Below are 20,221 nucleotides of genomic sequence, written 5' to 3'. Positions count from 1 at the left end.
TCACAGACCTGTAACTTCTTCTTTAAGAAGCTCTTCTGTCCTCCACTCGTTACCTGTATTAATGGCACCTGTTTGAACTGGTTATCTGTATAAAAGACACCTGTCCACAGCCTCAAACACTCAGACTCCAAACTCAACCATGGCCAAGACCAAAGAGCTGTCCAAGGACACCAGGAAGAAAATTGTGGACCTGCACCAGGCTGGGAAGAGTGAATCTACAATAGGCAAGCAGGTTGTTGTGAATTCATCAACTGTGGGAGCAATTGTAAGAAAATGGAAGACATACAAGACCATTGATTATCTCCCTCGATCTGGGGCCCCACGCAAGATCTCAACCCGTGGGGTCAAAATGATCATGAGAACGGTGAGCAAAAAGCCCAGAACTAGATAGATAGATAGATAGATAGATAGATAGATAGATAGATAGATAGATAGATCTTTATTTGTCCTATTAATAAGGAGATTTGTTGCCACCGTCTGTACAGGAATACATGGAGGGACCTGGTAAATGACCTGCAGAGAGCTGGGACCAAAGTAACAAAGGCTACCATCAGTAACACACTACGCCGAGAGGGACTCAAATCCTGCAGCGCCAGGCGTGTCCCCCTGCTTAAGCCAGTACATGTCCAGGCCCATCTGAAGTTTGCCAGAGAGCATATAGATGATCCAGAAGAGGATTGGGAGAATATCATGTGGTCAGATGAAACCAAAATAGAACTTTTTGGTAAAAACTCAACTCGTCGTGTTTGGAGGAAGAAGAATGCTGAGTTGCATTCCAAGAACACCATACCTACTTAACTATTCAATTTGTATTATTATCACACATTTTATTGCTATTTTCAGTGCTTTAATTTACCGTTATTTATTGTCTTAACTATTTATGTTTGATCTTTTATTTACTTATCTCTTAAATATTTCCCTTTGTCGTTCATTTAAATACATTTTATTGCAGTTGTTGTGCATTAGTCTCTAATTCTAAATCCATTTCCGTTTTATGTTATGGATATTTTTGTTTTCAATCACCGTAAAGCTCTTTGAATTGCATTTGATTTGTATGAAAGGTGTTCTATAAATAAAGCTTGAATGATTGATGTGACGTAATGGTCATTTTGAAATGACAGTCCTCTTAGTCTGAAACAGAAGATAAAGCAGGGTTTGCTGAAGACACAGTGTGCAGAAATGTAAATATTCAGAGATGTCAGAATCTAGATCGAAACGCTCCCTTGCTCATCCCTCTCTTCAGTAAAGCTATGGTGGCCTTCGGGGACAAGAAGCTCCTGTGATGTATTATAAGTATGATCCTCTATATGACAAGTTTTTATCAACAAAAACATCTATAAATACAAATGATTTTGCCCCCTACAACCACTCTCTTCTGTCCACTTAATACAAATACGTGCATGTTCCCAGTTTGTCTGTTTCGTGTTACTCTAGAAACATGGCGGTGCAAGCTAGTGGCCTCCATAGAAGGGGACCTGCTCCTTATGTAGATATAAAAGACTCTTTTATAGTCTTTTTCACAGTGATTCAGAACGTGTTCTGTTGATTTAGAGCTGATACATGTTGATGTTTATCATATAGACATGATTACATGAAGAATAGAGAGGAGGAGATGAAATACACGGCTGATGGACGGTGATTCCGGAAGTGCTGTAAATGCAGGAAATACAATGCCGTCAAGTGGACCAGTCACGTGTTTAACACCGTGTCTTTGCTCCATGGGCTCTCATCCATCAACACCCGCCGGTTGTGTTTTAAGAATACAGCACGGATCAGGACTACCGGACAGCTGAAGTCATTGGACCCAGGTTTTCCCGTGGTAATCACTGAATCAAGGATTCTCCTCCTCCTCTCCTCATCCATGTTGTCTTTCTGGTCCTCTGAAAACCTCTGACCTGTTGACTCCAGGCCTGGCTCCGCTCATCATGACCGTTTGTTGTTGTAGTTAAGTGAAATACGATCTGGTGATAACAGTGAGTGTTTTATTCTGAAAATTAACCGGATGTTTTCATTTTGTTTTGGTGAAACCTGACTTCCTGTCCCGCTCCATCTGCTCTGTTGAGATTGATGCGCCGTGCTCCGGCATCCAGCAAAAAATAGAAGTCTTGCGTATCTGATCCAGTGGAAGTTAACACATTGACTAGAATAGAAACCTGTGCAGAAGTTCCAAAAACCATGGTGGACTACATTTACTTTTTATACATAGTTAACGATGTGACATAGTTTGTACTTCATCAAAGCTGCACTGATCAACGTTTTTTAAGACTGTGTGTAAGAGTGAACGTGTATTGTATAAAGAGTGACACAAGGAATTAGGTGCATCTGAAGTTCACTATTTTTTAGGAGTGTTCTAGCATCTTTTAGCATTTCTAAGCACATAGATTTGACCCTTAACTTTATAGATTCTGTCAAGTATCACAGGAGACAGAAACTTTAAGCATGAAATCTGCCAGAAAAACCCAACTAAGTTAGCAGGTAGTCACTGAATGAACTGAGTGAACCCTGAGCAGCTATGAGCAGAGAGCTATGGGGCACCATTTGTAAAGTTGTGCACACTGAAAATAACAGGTACAATTCTCCACATTTAGCTCCAAACGTCAATAAAGGTCATTTTAATTTTTAAAAGTAACCTTTTTTTTTCAATTACATTTAGAAGAGTATTTGTGATCTTCTTCACATTTCATTTTGTTGTGAAAAATATATAAAGTTACAATCACTGTTAATTCCAAATGCTAAATATAAATGTTAAATTTTTAAATCTAAATTTTTAAATGTTGCTCTGCGATCCTAACTATTTAGCTAATATGCAAATTCACACTGCCGCCTAGCAGCAACAGTTAACATTAAATATTTAGATTTAATATTTAGATTTAACAATCGATATTTATATTTAACGTTTAACAGTTAAATTTTACAATTAAAATGTATATTTAACATTTATATTTCTCATTTAACATTTATATTCAACATATCTATTTAAAATGTATACATTTATATTATATTTAACATTTATATTTATATTTAACATTTATATTTAATATTGATTATAACTTAAATATATTTTTCACAACAAAATTAAATGTGAAGAAGATCACAAATATTCCTCTAAATATAATAAAAAAAGTGACTTTTGAAAATTCACACCACATTTTTTTTAGATTTGTAGCTGTTATTTTCAGTGCACACAACTTTACAAACAGCGCCCCATAGAGAGCTACACGTTCAGTCAAGACAAAGGTTACAGCAGCTTTAATGGAAACATGTTAACTGGGTTCTGTTACCTGCTCCCACAACACACACTTTTCTTTTATCTTAAAAAATCTTAAAGAATAATGTAAAGCATCAATCTCCCTTTATTTAGCGAAGGGCTCACCGTGCAAATACAACACCAACACAAAGTAAATCTTTGACTTTACACCTTTACTTTGAATCAAACAATAAGCTTCTTTCTTCACCACTGTCCTTAAACTATTCATGAAAAATATGAGAAAGATATACAAACACATAACAAAAAGCAGAAAAAGAAAAAGGCCAAAAACATATTTCAAATACAGAGACTCAGCTACATATCCAGGTTTAAAAAGCAAGTGTCGTCCCATCATGTGGATGTAGCATGACTGAAGTGTTTGGATGCTGCCACACTGACTCACATCGCCTATTGATGAACTGTTATGACAGGTTAGGAGAGGACAGTTGATAAATGTAGTGGTATAAATACATGTTCACATCGGGCCTCTGAAAACCATGACTCAGAGCAGAATCTCAGGGACACTGTGGTACTTTCCAAACTCACTTTGAACCTTACGTGTATTTACATAACTTATAGACCAAGCATGAAATGTAGCGTAACGTCAAATCATCTTGATTCAAATTTTCATGAATAAGAGGTGAGTTTCCAAAAAAACACAAAGTACTTGTAATTTGTTTAATCATGACAGATACACCTCTTGGTAAAATGAAGAATGTTTGAGCCAGAAGAAAATGTGTGTGTGTCAGAGACAGAGCAGCTTCAAGCAGCAGGTGAGACAGGTAAACATTATAACAGTGTGTACGTCCTGCACTCACTCAGCCATACCTCCTGAAACAGACCCATCAGTACCATCCATCGTGTTACCTTACTGTGTGTTTAGAGGAACACCAAACAGCACACATGTAATTAAAAACACATCACATAGTGAGTTGCCCAAACATACAAACGTATACAGAATGAGATTAAACTGGCCGTCAGATGTAAACGGTTGTAAACATTGTTTTGTGTGCAGACTGTGGAAATCAAACAGGATTTAAAAGTTAGCCCGACTCCTGCATGTTTCATCCAGACAGACAGGCTTCTTCATTTGGGGATTTTACACAAGTCACCTGAATTCATGTAAAGCTTGTTTAGGTAGTAATCCAATGTTGACTGTGAGTACACGAGCAAGTTCCGCATGTTTCCAGCTCGGCAAGTGATCTATCTGGAGTTCCTGGTGACACATTAGTATAAAAAACCCAACTCATTTCCTGAAATGAATCATTACAGTTGAAGTCAGTAGAAATAAACTTGACGTCTGTCACCTTAGTTGCTGTTTTGTATGACCGCTTAAAGCAAAAAACACAAGCCAACAAAGTCACTGTACCTACTGTTTCAAAACAGAACTATACCTGGCTGTTTCTCATTTAGAATCACTGAGAGTTTGGATTCAGACCTGCCTGCATGTTTCTTTCTAAATTTGAGGTAATGGCCTGTCACTTATAATAGCATCACAGTGAGCAACGCGGCCAACGATCAGCAGGGGACACCAGGAACGTTTCAGCAGAGCCTGTTTTACACCAGGGTCTGAATCGGGTCTGTTGCAGACTGGTCATTCAATTTTAAGTAAATTACATGATTTACTAGATAATTGTGCATCCACAGCTTCTACTGTTGCCCAGGAGCAAACAGAAGTAAAGTGGACAAATCAGATTTACGGTTAACATAAACCCTGCATCCTATACATGTCACGTTATGGTCAAACATGGACAGGAGGGTTTAAAAGTAGAACAGTGTGTGTGTTGTTGTGTATTCTCATGCTGAGTAACAACAGAGAGGAGAATGGGATTTGGGTTTTGATAGATTCTCATCTGTGCTGAGCTCTGATTCAGGAGGAGTATTACTGTGCTGACGTGACTGTGAAGCACCGAGGCCGATAGGCAGACGCCCTGGTTGTAAATCAACAGAGGTGTTGACTTGTTGATGGGCAACATTTTTTAAAAGTTTTTAAAACAGAGGCCCGAAGCAGACATGCATCAATACATTTTAATTTACGTGCACTTTTTTAAAACGTTAACCAACATGGCTTGTGGGGTCAACCATTCCTTTTGTTATCTAGCTCACAGGCTCCCAAACATTTCAGCCGGTGGCCCCTGAAATAACAGCGCCAGAGACTGGAGACCCTGACTGTCCTTGGGTGGTTACACGTCGCTCTCCAATCAGGCCAATCCAAACACTGACATATTTCTTTGTAAAGGTAGAGCAGCTTCCTCAGGGGTCATGTAGCAACAAAGTCCAGAGGAAAATTGATGATGTCTTTTATTTACATGCTTTTACCTCAAATTTAGGGACAACTTATGTTCCTATTTTTACAGCACAGGGTGAAATATGCAACTTCAGTTCATTCTGAGTTTTTACTGTTTTTTTGGAAGGCACTTTGCATCCCCCCATCTGTGTCTCGCAACCCTGACTTTGGGAGCCGCTGATCTAGGTCACCAGAAAATGATACCATTTAATAAAAAATAAAAAACACAAGCTGGATAAGATAACAAGGGAAATAAGTCAAGATCTCCAGAAAACATCTGAACTGAATTTAACTCCTGATCATGGGAGAACTGATGGTGTTATCTCGAAATATCACGTTAAATAATCACAGTACAACACAGTTAAATAAATGTATGGCTGCATGTGCACTTGGTGCTTCCATAATTGCAGTCGGTCAGAGAGTTTGTTGATGTTATCATTCAGAGCAGAGTTAGGCCGATCTGTGTTTTTAGAAAACGCTAGCACTAAAAATGAGCAGGATGCATATCTGTGTACCTGTGTGTCTCTAAATGAATCTGTTGAAGTCTGAAAATGAGACAAAGTAAACACGTTTTCAAAGATCTTCTGTCCATTGCTTCATGAGTTATCTGCCTTTAAGTGACTTATTGTTGGCTTGTTGTCACCATGCTTTAGGTCTACAAAGAAGTGAAGCACACTCTCAAAAGTTGTGTTTATATTGAATACAAAGAAACTGCAGGGGCATTAGCTCTATCTAGCAAAAGGTTTACAGTACATAATGTATCCCAAAACATCACCCAGGTTTGTTTTCCTTTAAACTCCTACAGATCTTCTTCTTTGTCTTTTCTTGTGTTCGTCATTTTAATGTCTGGATCTATATTACTGAGGCGGATGCTCTGTACCACATGTTGTGTGCTTCATGGGGGAGTGAATTTGTTCCCCACGTCTTATATTTGGTTTGTGTTTCCAGTCTGACACCTGCAGCTGTGAAGCCCCCTGTCAGTCTTGTTAGTTCACTCAGGGTGTCTGAACTTATTACCTGCTGCTTCTAATGTGTTGAGAACTTGGCATGTCATAGAGAGTGTGCGCTAATCTGACATGCTGACAAGACAGTGACTACTTGCTAACCATTAAGCTACAGTGGCTTGTTCACTCACAAGCTATCAATACTTCTCCCTCAGAGTTAGTCCAGTTCTCTTATAAGAGCTCCTCCAGTATGATCATACATCACCTGGTGTGTAAATGCTGCTCTGTTTAAACCCTCTGCATGTTTCTGAATGTGTGTTTAGTGTGAGTAGCATGGTAAAGTCTCACATGCACAGTTGTGTCACTGGCAAATAGTCAGTGTGTGTGTGTTTTAGGGCAAAAGGCAGCCAGACTCAAGCAAGAAGGAGTATTAAGCTGCTATATTAATGTTGTAAACTGGTACCGTATCCCATCATGCATCAGCAAATCTTCCGTTCCCTCTAGTTCACCAAGGACGTCACTAATTAACAACAGTCATGGCTGAAAAACATGCTATAAGCATTGCATTGCATCAAACAAACAACTTTTCTCCAACTTCATATCTCTTTATACAATAGCTATTATTAGAAACATACTACATATAATATTAAACAGGCATTTCAACTCCTTAGAAAAAGTGGTGTGGCAACAATAGAAATTGTATCATATTATTTTCTCCTTTAGAAAGTCTGTTTGATTTTCTTTAGAAAAAAAGACACTTGTTGAGATTCCTGGGACTGATGTGAGCGTAGCAAGGTGAGTGACTGACGGCAGAGCTGACTGATGGCCTTTCAGGGAGGAGCACAACACAAGGACACGTGTGGTCAGTGTAAAGGCCAGTTTAAAGGCCTGTCCACCGGCGTGTCTGCGTCACTCTCCTCATTTAGATGATCCTTGGTCTACATCGAAGAATGAGGGGTCAACTGTCCCTGAAGGTAGAATCATAAAAAATCAAACTAACTCTACTATGACAAAAAACAAACTCAATGAAAGGAGTGAGTGTGAAACGGCTACATGAAACAATTCACTGTAAATAAACCCTCTGGAGTCAGTCCAGCAGTGTGTGAGGAGGAGCGAGGAGAGGCCACGTTCAACAGTCAAACTGTCCATAGATTGTGTTTGTGTGTTAGGTTGTGTGTGTGTCTGTGTGTGTTGGGTTGGTTTACCCATCACATTGAATACCTGTCTGGCTCTTTAAACGTATCTCTCCCCTCAGAGTCTGTCTCTTTCACATCACTCCTCCTCTGCTGCTCTCCTTTACCTTCTTTATATTCATTAGTCCACAAAGCCCTCCTCCCATGATTCATCTCTCCATTTCGCTGACCCTTCAGTCTCCTTGCAGATCTGCATTTTGTCCGTCCCATGCAGCTCCCGATCTGTAAACAGTTGATCCCTTCTTCTCCTCCTGGTTCCCTGTCATTCCTCCATGGCAGTATTTAAAAACAAAGCTCTGGGTGTCACTCTAAGGCTCCTCTTCCCCGGTGCAGACGGCCAGTCGCATGGCCACAGAGAGGTGGTCAGTGATGCCAGCCAGCTGGGTGACGAAGCTGAACTCCTCGACTTCCTGCAGGGAGAACAGTCATTAGATCTTTAGATCAGGGTCCAGGAGGCAGACAGCCCTCTCTACTTTTAAGAGCAGGCTTCAAACTTCCCTTTTTGATAAAGCTTATAGTTAGAGCTGGCTCAGGCTTGGACCAGCTCCTAGTTATGCTGCTATAGGCTTAGAGTGACGGTGGATCTGACACACAGGGATCCTGTCTTTTCCTCTCTCTCCCCTGTCTGCCTGTCTCTTACTTTAACTCTTCCTGTCCCATTAAAGTTACTAACCATAGACCTTTCTGGAGTCCCTGAGCTCCCTTGTCTCGTAGGTTCCTCTGGATCTCTGCTGCTGTGGACGTGCCAAACTCCATCTGCTACAACTACTAGTGTCATTTCTCTCTCTCTTAATCTCCTTCTTGGTTGTCATGAATTTGATGAGCCATTCGTTTTTTGTTGTTGTTGTGTGATGTCCTTGCTCCAAAAACATTCAAATAGTGTATCTTGATGATGGTCTTCATCTGAAAGTCAACATTAAATTATTTTAAATTGTTGCAGTTCTTGATATTTATTCATCTAGACTCTAGATTCTAGAGTCATCTAGTTGTTTTCTGTTGTGTACCAGTGTTTTAGGTCTGTAGTCCAGGACTTGGATTTGAGTCTGACTCAAGTCCTATTTTTCAGGACTCTTGTCTCAACTTGGACTTGAGTATTAACTGCATTCGAACAAAGACAGAGAGGAGGCCCTAAATTACTTAATTATAAAGATTGTTTTATTGTTTTGGACGATCTTTTTGTACGAGACCTAATAATTTTTTCACTTTCCAGGTAAGGTGGGGACTCGTGTTCCCCTGTGTTTACATGCAGTCTCTTAAAGCTACAGCTACTGTCATGGTGCCTAAAGACACGCCATGAATCTTTGACTTTAAGGTAAATGCAAAGATATTTAAAACAACCATCGAGAACAAGATGATGCGTAGCTTAAACTGTAACAGACATCTGTTTAGGATGCACCTCGGACAGAAGGAGTAAGTAAGTAGCTAAGCGTCATGTCTCAAGATGTTTGACACAAACATAAGATCCTGATTGATAGTGGCTGGGTTGGAGGTAATTTAGGATTTGTTAGACCCCTGCTGTGATCTGACTGCAGCAGACTGGATGAATAACTCTCCCTTAAAGAGGCGCTATGCTTATTTATGCAGTAACTTCATAGATAATTTAAGCCTCCAGATATGCAGACAGGTGATCCAGACAATAAGTGTCTCCTTGTCACTCAGACAGCTGCTTCACTGCCTCTAAATTATATGGAAATGTGGATTATTATGGGGAAGTTATTTTCACACTGAAGTGGAGTTCCAGGGCATTTTCATGTGAACACAGGAGAGGGCTTTCCACAAACTGTGGCCACAAAAGAAACAAGCACACTGTTGTCTTTCACTCTGTCTGGCTTTTCTGTGGAATTAACATCCTCCTTTGTTAGAACCCACGGGACTTTTTAAAACCAATTTCAACCACAGAAACCACCTGAGGTTGTACGCCTCAAACAACCAGGCAGTTTATATTTATCAGTGTTTACCAGAAGATGGCAGTGATGACTGGAACGTCAACAATAAGATACGTTATAATCTAACTATCTACTACTACTACAATCTTAACTAAGAAGCAGCAAAAGAAAGTTAACATTAAACTTAAAGAAATGTGTATTAGCTGTGTAAAGACATAACACACCTCAGTCCCCGTTACATGGCTTCATGATTAAAAACACACACTGGTATTACTCTGACCTCTGTCATCACGTCTACTACAGCTGAAGCAGGTAAAGATACACTACCAGTCAAAAGTTTGGACACACCTTCTCATTCAATGGTTTTTATTTATTTTAATTATTTTCAACATTGTAGATTAATACTGAAGACATCAAAACTATGAAATAATCTGGTGTTGTCATAATCTGGATTACAATAGTAGTCAAATAGGGCTATCCATTGTGTACTAACCCTACCTCTGAACAACACAACTGATGGTCTCAAACACATTAAGAAGGCAAGTCATTCTACAAATGAATGTTAATTAGAAACCATTCCAGGAGACCACTTCATGAAGCAGACTGAGAGAATACCAAGAGTGTGCAAAGCTGTCATGAAGGAAAAAGGGGGCTACTTTACAGAATCTAAAATATAAAACATATTCTGCTTTGTTTAACACTTTTATTCATTAAATAATTCCAAATATGTTCTTTCATAGTTTGATGTCTTCAGTATTAATCTACAGTGTTTACAATAATTAAAATAAATACAAACCCTTGAATGAGAAGGTGTTTCCAAACCTTTGACTGGTAGTGTATATTGTCCGTCTTGAATTTAATATGACTTTTTTTAACACCAAAAAATGATCAAATTAAATTGTGATTGTTAAATAGTTTTAAAACCAACATTACTCAGGCAGCATTATCACACTGTCAACAAAACCAGATAATTACCAAGTTTCTTACTAATCTAAAGGAGTAGGATTAGATAAACTCTGCACATGTAAATTAAAATGCTCCAGTGCTAGCTGATGGAATTCACCGATTTTGTGTTTTTGTTATTTCTTATTTTTTACTTGTTTGAAATAAAGACATCAAAAATCAAAATCCCCTGGCTGTGTTCAACACTTGATTCTGATTGGTCTAAACCCTGTTAATATGGTTATTAATAATGAGTACCAACCATCCACACACACAAGAGGAGGCGTCTCATCTAACTCTGTCAAGATACTGTTTATAATCATCACCTCTCAGCGTACATTATCGTCTGTGTGTCAAAAGTTTAAACACAGAGAATTATGGTGAAATAAATGTTTGAAGAGAGTCTGCTCTCATCAAGTGAAATAAAGTGTTATTGCAGTAACTGTATTCTGGCACAAGGGAGCATCAGATAGCTTAGTTTCAGATTGAGCGAGTCAGGCAGAGCTGAGGGAGAGACGCTCTGTAAATAATGTGATTTGGTTTTCCATCCTCACCAGCCCATCACACACACAAATGCCTCGACTGTACTGCCCCTATTCTCCTCCTTCTTTGCTTCTTTGTTTTGGTTTATGGATAATTTTTTTTATCACATTTCAATTCTTTTTAAATCCTTTCAACAAGCAAATCATTGTCCTGAGGCATGTTGCGGCCACAAGTATGTTTCCCACGGTTTGGAGCTGTCTCATGGAATCCGGTGTTAATGTAAATAGATTTAAAGTTGTGGTTGTAACTTGGGATAATTTTGGCAGGACACAGTCCTCAACTGAACCATACCTGCTTCCAGTCCTGCTGCAGGTGCTCGTCACTGTAGAGGATGTAGTCGATCCTACGTCCGTTACCCTTCAGCGGGATCTTCCTCCCTTTCTGACTGCTGGCAGGACACTGGCTTTTACTGGGAGGGAACACCAGGTACTCCTTCCTTGCCTCCTCATTCTCCATCACTCTGGAAGAGAGGCACAGGAGTGGTATGAGGATCAGCTTACAGGACACACAGGGTCCAAACATGGGTGATACAAGTCATACAAACATTACAGAATGAATGTTATCACTTCCTGTTAAACCTCCATGTAATGTGTGTGTGTGTGTGTGTGCGTGTGTGTGTGTGTGCGTGCGTGCGTGCGTGCGTGCGTGCGTGTGTGTGTGTGTGTGTGTGTGTGTGTGTGTGTGTGTGTGCATGAGACTTACTTTTGTAAACTTTCAGGTGAACGGACCTCGTCGTCATAAAGGCCACTGGGATCAAACAAAGTACCTAAAAGAGAACACATCATCATTATGAGACATCTTAATATTAAAGGCATGTTTCTTACAGACTGTGAAAGCGTCACAACTTTAATTACTTTAAATATTTTTGGGGAACTTTCCTTTCCTAAAGTAAGAAGATTTGTCTTAATAACGTGAGTAGGATTAATCAGGCCAGAGTTAACATTCTTTCCTGAAACTAAAAATCAGAAAGCCATTAATTCCTTCCGTACAGTGAGTAAAAAAAGAAAAGAAAGAAAGGAATAAGCCACAAGAAACCCAAATCCACAATAGCCTTCTGTTACAGCCACATCCACGCCCCCCCCTCCTGTGTGGTTTAATCTATTTTGAAACGTTCTGCGAGTGTGTGTGTTTGTGTGTGGTGAGTCCTCTAAGCCTAAGTCCATTCACCTGGGCTAGGGAAACCTGATTGGTGCACAGCTGCAATGAAACGATCACCCAATCAGAAGAGACCCCTTCCAGAGCAGCTCTAAAGCCTGCCCAGAACCATCACCTGGATCGCTGGGCCTCTCATCCCTACAGCTTCCCTTGTAGTATGTTGTGAGTCATTTGGAGTTGTATGACCTGTGGTCTGAAAGAGGTACTTGTTTCAATCCTGAACTGGGTTAGGGTTAAGTATAGTTATACTGCGCACTCTCAACATCTTGTTCTGTAAGACAGACTGGGTTTAGGGGGGCTGCTCTGTACCTAAACTAAGATAGTTTGTTTTAATATCTAAGTTACAGTCCTCTTGTCTTACATTTCTTTAGTTGATTTAAACAGCACTCAACAGGCCTTGTCAGATATGTTTTCCATATATAGGATTTATTTATGATTTGTTTATCTATTTTTACTTTATTTATCTATTTGTATTTAGTTAATCTATTGGTATTTTTTGTATCTATTTGTATTTAATTGATCAATTTTGATTTTATATATCCATTTATGTTTTACTCATCTTTTAAAATTTTATTTAACTCTTTTTATTTAATTAATCTATATCTATTTAATTCAACTATTTTTTATTGATTCATCTATTTGTATTAAATTAGTTTATTTTTATTGAATCCATCTTTTTTATCTATTTCATCTATTTAATTTTTTGTATTTATCTTTTTTATTTTATTTTATTTGTCCTTTTTATTCAATTCGTCTTTTTATTTTATTTACCATTTTTATTTAATTAATCTTTTGTTATTTAATTCTTTTAAAAAATTAATTTCATTACATTTTTTCTTTATTTGTGTGTATTTTTTTCTACACTTATTCTTGTACTAATACTAGTTGATATGTGTTGCTGCAACAATCAAATCTCACCCCCAGGGAACAATAAAGTATTATTTATGTTTGCCTTACTTTTGTTATTATCACACAATTTTATTTCTTTTTGTGATAAATAACTTTTTTTTTTCTTTTACCAACAACAGCTGCTTGCTTACGTTTTCTTTTTGGTTAATTTAGCTTTTATAAGACCGGACAGCTGAAGAGAGACAGGAAATGTGGGGAAGACATGTAGCAAAGGGCTGTGATGAAGAGTCGACCGATTATTGCTGCCTTGAGGACTTTAGTCTCTGTATACAGGGCGTGTGCATAAACCGCTAATGCAGCCAGCGCCTTAACAACAACTGGTTTTATGACTTCTTCTTACTGCGTTATGTCGGGTCTTAGATCGATTGTAGTTGTTGTCTGGTAAGTAAAAAGTTTTAAACCACATTTGAGAATCACTCTAACATACTGTTTAAAGGCTTCACTGCACTGATCGTTGCACTTGTGCTGTGAAGGGAGCTGAACCAGGAGGAGGTAAATGGAAGCCCCACCCTTAATAGTCCTGAGAGGTGGTTTAGATCTGATCCCCATCCCACTCCCATCATGCTTTTCATTCACAGCAAACATCAAACCTCAGAAACAACCACCATTACTTTGTGTAGCCTGTTGATTGTCTCTGAGTATGCTTTCCATTCCTCCTCCACTCTCACAAGCAGCATCTTTCTTCTCTCGTCGCTGCTCTTACAGCACAACTTTCCTTCTGTCGGTGAGCCCTCAGTGCTCTCTGTGCTGAAAGCTTATATCTTTATGGTCCTCAGACCACTATGCACCTTTATCCGCCAGAGAAATATAGCAGTCAGAGTGAGACGGGCACTTAGAGATGCTTCTGACAATGAGGATATGAGGCCGTGGGCTGGATAATGAGTTTAAAATGCCCCATATGAAGAGAACAGCACTTTGGAGTTACTCTTGATTCAGTGCTGTTGTTGAGTGTCAGTAGCTCTTATGAGAAGTAGGCGTCTGATGGGCAGCCGGCTCTTTCAACAAGTCTAAGAGCAGGTTTTTGATCACTGAAACAAAGATGGTGAGGTGTTAGGCGGGCGCTCCCAGCAGCACAGACCGCCGCTCTGCTTTCAGCCTGTTTGGGAAAGCTTGGATACACATGAGATTTACTCTTTTAGGTGGTTAACACAACCTCAGTTTTACTATCCTCATAAATCCTAGTATCACCAACAGACTGAAGTGTATGTGTGGGGAAGAAAATGAATGTTCTTTCACACCATTTCTGACCACAACTCCTAAAATACGGTGGAAGCCACACTCTGTGTACTCGCCTGGTTTCTGGTTTGTGGTTGACATGTTTAATCTGTCGTCACACATGAACTCAAAGGCAGCACCGGAAAACAGCCTTTTCAGTTATGAGAGCGGATGATGCATGGGGAGAGATTTTTGCAGAAACCTTTAATTTTCACCCAATCCATCGTGTGACTGCACTTCAGTGTCACTGCCTTCTAACAACAAGAGCTCCCAGGCCAGCAAGAATTCCCACGAGACTTGGATGCAGCATAAGCCCTGCAGGGTGTCTGTGAGTTTGGCAGGTTTGGGAGTCGGCACCATAAAAATCCTGGAGCTGTCAGAATTCAGAACATCTATGCCTGACTTCACACTCGTTAGGTGTTATACTGAATATCAAGGCAATGCAGGAAACATGAGCTGTATTTTAGTCTAACGATGACATGATGTTAATGCTGTATCAATGAACTTTTGGTCTTTTTTGTTTTTGATATGTAAAACCCAAATTCCAACAAATTCCAGTCATAACCCAGCCTCTAGAGCAGGGGTTCCCAAAGAGGGGGTCGAGAACCACTTTGGTATCACAAGACACTAATGGGGGGGTCAGAAGATGTCTTCCAGAATGATTTTTGCTCAGAGTTGAACTTGATGATTTACATAACTGGTGATTGATTGGATTGAAAGTCATGAGATATTCTCTCAAGGGTTGCCTGCTTTTAGGATATTAATCAGTCAGGGTTTTGCTGGAGACTAAATCTGTGCTTTCAAAAGTCTTTATTAATTAATGGTTTAGGATTAAGAATAATTTAAATTGACAAGTCTTAACATTATTTCTCAAGGACTGTTTCTCTTTGCAGCTGAATAAAGATCTCTTATCTGTGGTTAAGATTATAATGGAGGTGAACGGATGATTTTTATGGGAATACATCGTTTTTCTGGGTTTAGGGAAAAACACTATTTCAGCCCAATTTGTAGTTTTTATAACAACAACCAATCCACTTCGGTCTCTTTAGCCCAGGGGTTCCCAAAGTGGGGTTCAGGACCCTCTGGGGGGGCCGTGAGACACTAATGGGGTTGTCGCAACATTTCTTCCAGCATGATTTATTTTTAAGTAATCTAAATTCCATATTTTACCCATAAATTGACAAAAAATAATCTAGGTTAAATTTGAAAATAAAACTTCAAATAAAAATGTGATGCTGCTGGTTAATTAACAGACCAGAATGAAGCAACATTTAATCGCTTAAAGGCACAGCGGGTTTGCAAGCTGAAAAGTTTGGGAACCCCTGCTCTAGTGTGTATCATCATCACTCTGGTTGAGTATGTGGCATTCAAACCAAATGCAAATAAAACAGTTTGTGTGAATTACATGTAAAGACACGAGCAGATGCAAGTTCTTGCTGGGCGGTGCCAATAACATAAATAGGGGAGAGCAGATGTTGCGAATCATTCGTGCAGATTGTCTGGCGAAGTATGATGTGACTTAGGGTCCGGGTGAAGTTAAGTCATCTGGAATGTGTAAGACAAATCTACTGTATCTCTGTGCAGCTTCACCACATTGTGACTCGGCCTGTTTTCATGGGATCAGGAATAAACAGGAGTGAGGAAAGAGAGAGAGGAGGATTATCTGCTCAGCTGTGAAAACCTTTGCCCTTCACTTGGTTCCAGCTATCGGTGGTACTAGAAAGTTAACTCCGCCCCCTTTAACATAACCGACTTCACCATTCAATATTTGCAAACTCAACCTTATTTGATGAGATCAGACTGGAGCGGCGTTTGAAGGGATCCCTCCCCTCTCTTGAAAATGTACGTCTTGGGCACTCATGACACGCGATTTTGAATTAAGCAAGTATAGACAAAATATTCTTCCTGTAGTTATGCTGAATATAATCCTGACAGGGTGAGACCAGAGGGTTCACTGTGAAGGGATCATATTTGGGATAACCTCCAGCAAACTATTCATTATGTCAATAAATATCCAGCAACCAACTGTTTATACAGACATAAAATAATAGTCCCTCAGTTTCCATGCTGGTAGTGCTTCCTTACCACCAGTTTACATGTCGTATATACATTTAACAAAACAAAGAAAAAGACGACTCTGCAGAGCTGCAGACAGTTTAATTCAGCAGGGTCATGACGTATCTGGTGAATTAAACTGTCTGGATTATCGGAGCCCTGCAGTGCAAGAGTCATCTTTCTCCTTTCGTTCAGTGACACTCTCACTAGACTCAGCACCTGCCCTCTTCAGTATGGATGTACGCTTTTCTCAACTTTTGTACGTACAAACGTTTAACAAAACATCTTAACTCACAGTGAAGTCTAACGTTACCCTGCTCTGCCGTCATAAATCACATTAAACTGAAGATTTTCTTTCACTGTGAAGTCGAAACTGTGTTTCTGTTGGCTTCGTTACAGAAGCAGAAAAGACAGCAGCACCTTGTAGAGCTTTTGAAAGTGCTTTAGTGTTTATAGCTTTCTTTAAAACAAATCCACCTTGCCTCATCTGTTTCTTATACACATTCTGAGAGCACCTGATCTTGTCTGGTTCAGAACATCTTTGAATTATCAATACATAAAACAGTTTTTATCTGGTCCTCAAAGTTTCCTGAAACACAGAGGGTTTAGATGAGTGGATACTGTCCTCTCAGTCTGTGATGGACTTGGTGGTGTTGTGCCATGCAGGGCTCACTGTGAACTCAATCAAATCAGTAGTTCTCCTTCAGATAAGCTGAAAGCAGCTGTACTGTGTACAACCACTCTGACACAAACGGCATCTCTGAGGGCTGAGCAGTCGGCCCGTCTGAACGGATACTGTGCTGGTTTCATGAAATCTATGTGGACATCCTGTCAGTGCAACTCAGGACAAGTACTGACAGCCTGGTCCTCTGCCTGTCTGTCCGTCTCTCTATTGTTCATTTAGGGCTAATCTCTTCTGGAAAAGCATAATGAAATGAGATAATCTGTCTTCCTCTTCTTTCATTGATTCATTGATCAGTTCTTCTTCTTCTCCTGTTTAGAAACCGAGCAGGAGGTCACAGATCTTTCCCCTGATTCACTGCGCAAAACATCCCTGTCCAAATAAATAAGCCTTTCAGTGAATGAGCCCCTTCACTACGCCCTGCCAACACTGTCCCATAAAAACACTGCTGGCCTAAATAACGCCTCACATCCAGACCAAAACCCTCCAGTATTTGCGTCACTAATGCGCGTGTATCAGCAGGCTGGACTGGGTGTATTTTAATTCACACTGTGGGTGCATCCTGATTTATCCCCACAGAGCCAGATTATAGTCTGTTCTGCTCGGCAGGTGCTTTATAGATCATCTCCGTCTCTCAGACACCATGCCTGTGTGTGTGCAGGACTACCTGCATGTCATCGTGTGTTATGATTATGATGTTGTGTTTGAAGTTTACATTGTGGTCTTGATTTACCCAAGGGTGATATCTGTGAGTGCTGACATGACTTAGATGTTACTGAGCATGAAGGATACAGGATCTGTGATGTGTGGCTGTGTCCTCAGAGGAGCATGTGGCTGTGTGTGTGTGTGTGTGTGTGTGTGTGTGTGTGTGTGTGTGTGTGTGTGTATGTTTCATTACCCAGAGCCCATGGTTTGTCCTCCCCTGGCCCCAGGCGACATGGGTCCTTGTATTGAGTAAAAAGTGCATGCTGCTGCTCCAGCTTGTCCTCTGAAATATCACACAAGCACACAAACAATAGAATTTAACACACAGTGAAGAGTTCTAGTCAAACATTATGATTCCTGATTCTTGTTATGACTCTGTTACACTGCTGCCTCTGGAATAAGAGCACTAGGAAACAGAGAAACGACACACTGAACAAGGATGATCTGGAAACCAAATGATGTGAGGAGTCGTCCTGTGGACTGAAATAACTTTGTTTTTTAACTTCAATTACAGCTCATAAGAGAACTTAACATAAAGACAGTTCTAACATTATCTTTATTATGTGTGTGTTTTTTTTTTGTTCTAATTTTCATTTTACCTTTTTTAATTTTTTTGCAAAACAAAAGACAAACAAAGATAAACACAATAACAGAAAAAAAAAACTAAAATGGCGACAGGAGCAGTTCTCAAATTTCCAAACATTCCAATAAGTAGGTGTGTTTGTGTGTGTGTGTGTGTGTGTGTGTGTGTGTGTGTTTGTGTGTGTGCGTGTGTGCGTGTGCGTGTGCATGTGCGTTTGTGTGTGTGTTTGTGTGTGTGTGTAGAATTTTGCATAGTTCCCTGCCGGTGGAGGTTGAAGAAAATGCGGATGGGAGGGAAGTGAGAGTAGAAGGGTAGAAAGAAAGAGGGTGTGAAAGTAAAAACAACAATAATAATACAAATTAAAATGATAACAATGATGACGATGATCAAAATAATAATAATAATAATAATAATAATGATAATGATAATGATAATAATAATAATAATAATAATAATAATAATGATAATGATAATGATAATAATAATAATAATAATAATAATAATAATAATTATTATTATTATATTTTAAATAATAAAAAGTAATAATAATAATAATGGCTAAAGAAAAAAAAAAAAGAAACTCAAGTAAAATTAAATTCAATAAATAAATAAAATTAATAACTATAATGATCACGTAATCTTTTTTTCTTGCATCATCATCGAGGGCAGAGGAAGTGTGTGTGACTTTATCAAAAATTCAACATGGTCAGGAAGAATAAAAAACTGTATTTGAAACTTTAACATCTACTCTAGTATCAATATTTTCTTAAAAACCATCCTGATGAATGCGATTATGTCTCCCTGAATATGTATTCGTGTTGTAAAGTTGGTGAAGACCACGACAACGAGGGTTATTACAGTGACCCTTGAGCTTAGTTTATTGTTGCATACATTAAGAATGGACAGAACGACAGCCTTCCCATGTGAAGCCTTTATCTTTAGAGCTCCCCCTAGTGACTGGCTGCAGTACATGTCATAAGCCTGCCTCCTTTGTTATAACCGATGGGACATGAGTCAAACTATTAAGTTAAAAAAAATGATCCGATAGATGTTTCTCAAACATACTTTCTGTCAAAGCAGTTTGTTTTATCCTGCTGATCTAGTTTCAAGTGTTTATTTTTTGGAGAATATTGTTTTCTAATTCATTATTTAATGTTCAATCCACAGTGGATGGAAATCACGATGGAAGTCGATGTTTGTGCAACAAAACACCAGTAGCAGAACCAGTGAGAGTATACTAAACAACCCCCCCCTCATGTACGCTGTGTATGATGAGGGATCCGTGTGATGAAATGATCTGGGTTGTCCTTGTTGCTCTGAGGGTGGAGTAGGTCAGACACTAACTGGAGGATCGGTGGATGTTTTTTTGGCTTCTTCAGTCGTCACTGGAAAGATAAAAAGCTCAGAGCTGCTCTGGAAGGCTGAGCCATGTGTGCGTGTGTGTGTGTGTGTGAGTGTGTGTACATGACCGTGTGTGTGTGTGTGGTTGTGCATCAGATCCCGATGAGCAGGCACCTGCATGGCTGGCGCTGTTGTCAGCGTGTGAGTCAATGTGTGAATGAGTGAACGTTGGCATGTACTCTCTTCACAACCTGTTTTTCTGCCTCTTACTCTCCAGTGTTCACCAATTATCACCTGATTTGGAACAGAACGTCTTCAGATCAACTCACACGGCTTAATAAGTCCCTTTACATGTTGTTTGTTTTCATATGATCGGGTAAGAAAGACAAAGTAGGTGTTTCACACTTTAATTCATGTGTTTGTTAGATGTGTTTAAACCGTATGTTCAGACTGTTAACCTCACTGAGTGTCTTTTGTTTGGTTTGTGTTTTCCTTGTTTTGTAATCCGTCATTGATTTCCTGTTTTATTCTCCA

The 20,221-nt window shown here is 39.4% G+C and overlaps 1 protein-coding gene across 2 annotated transcripts in view; it reads right to left on the bottom strand.

The window, feature by feature from the left end:
* Positions 1–3,911: 3,911 nt before the first annotated feature.
* smpd3 (sphingomyelin phosphodiesterase 3) overlaps positions 3,912–20,221 on the bottom strand; it is a 93,234-nt gene continuing 76,924 nt past the window's right edge. Inside the window, exons 7-10 of one of the 2 annotated variants that reach the window (XM_034686541.1) lie at positions 17,957–18,046; positions 11,745–11,808; positions 11,334–11,502; positions 3,912–8,081 (exon numbers count right to left, since the gene is read on the bottom strand). In XM_034686541.1, the coding sequence (XP_034542432.1) occupies positions 7,980–8,081; positions 11,334–11,502; positions 11,745–11,808; positions 17,957–18,046 (425 nt within the window). In that variant the 3' untranslated portion in view covers positions 3,912–7,979. Of the gene's footprint in view, positions 8,082–11,333; positions 11,503–11,744; positions 11,809–11,896; positions 12,183–17,956; positions 18,047–20,221 lie in introns of those variants that run through there. The other variant, XR_004631672.1, reaches the window with a different exon arrangement.

The sequence above is a fragment of the Notolabrus celidotus genome, chromosome 6, assembly GCF_009762535.1.
Source record: "Notolabrus celidotus isolate fNotCel1 chromosome 6, fNotCel1.pri, whole genome shotgun sequence".
Classification (NCBI taxonomy): domain Eukaryota; kingdom Metazoa; phylum Chordata; class Actinopteri; order Labriformes; family Labridae; genus Notolabrus; species Notolabrus celidotus.
This window is presented reverse-complemented; position numbering and strand designations above follow the sequence as displayed.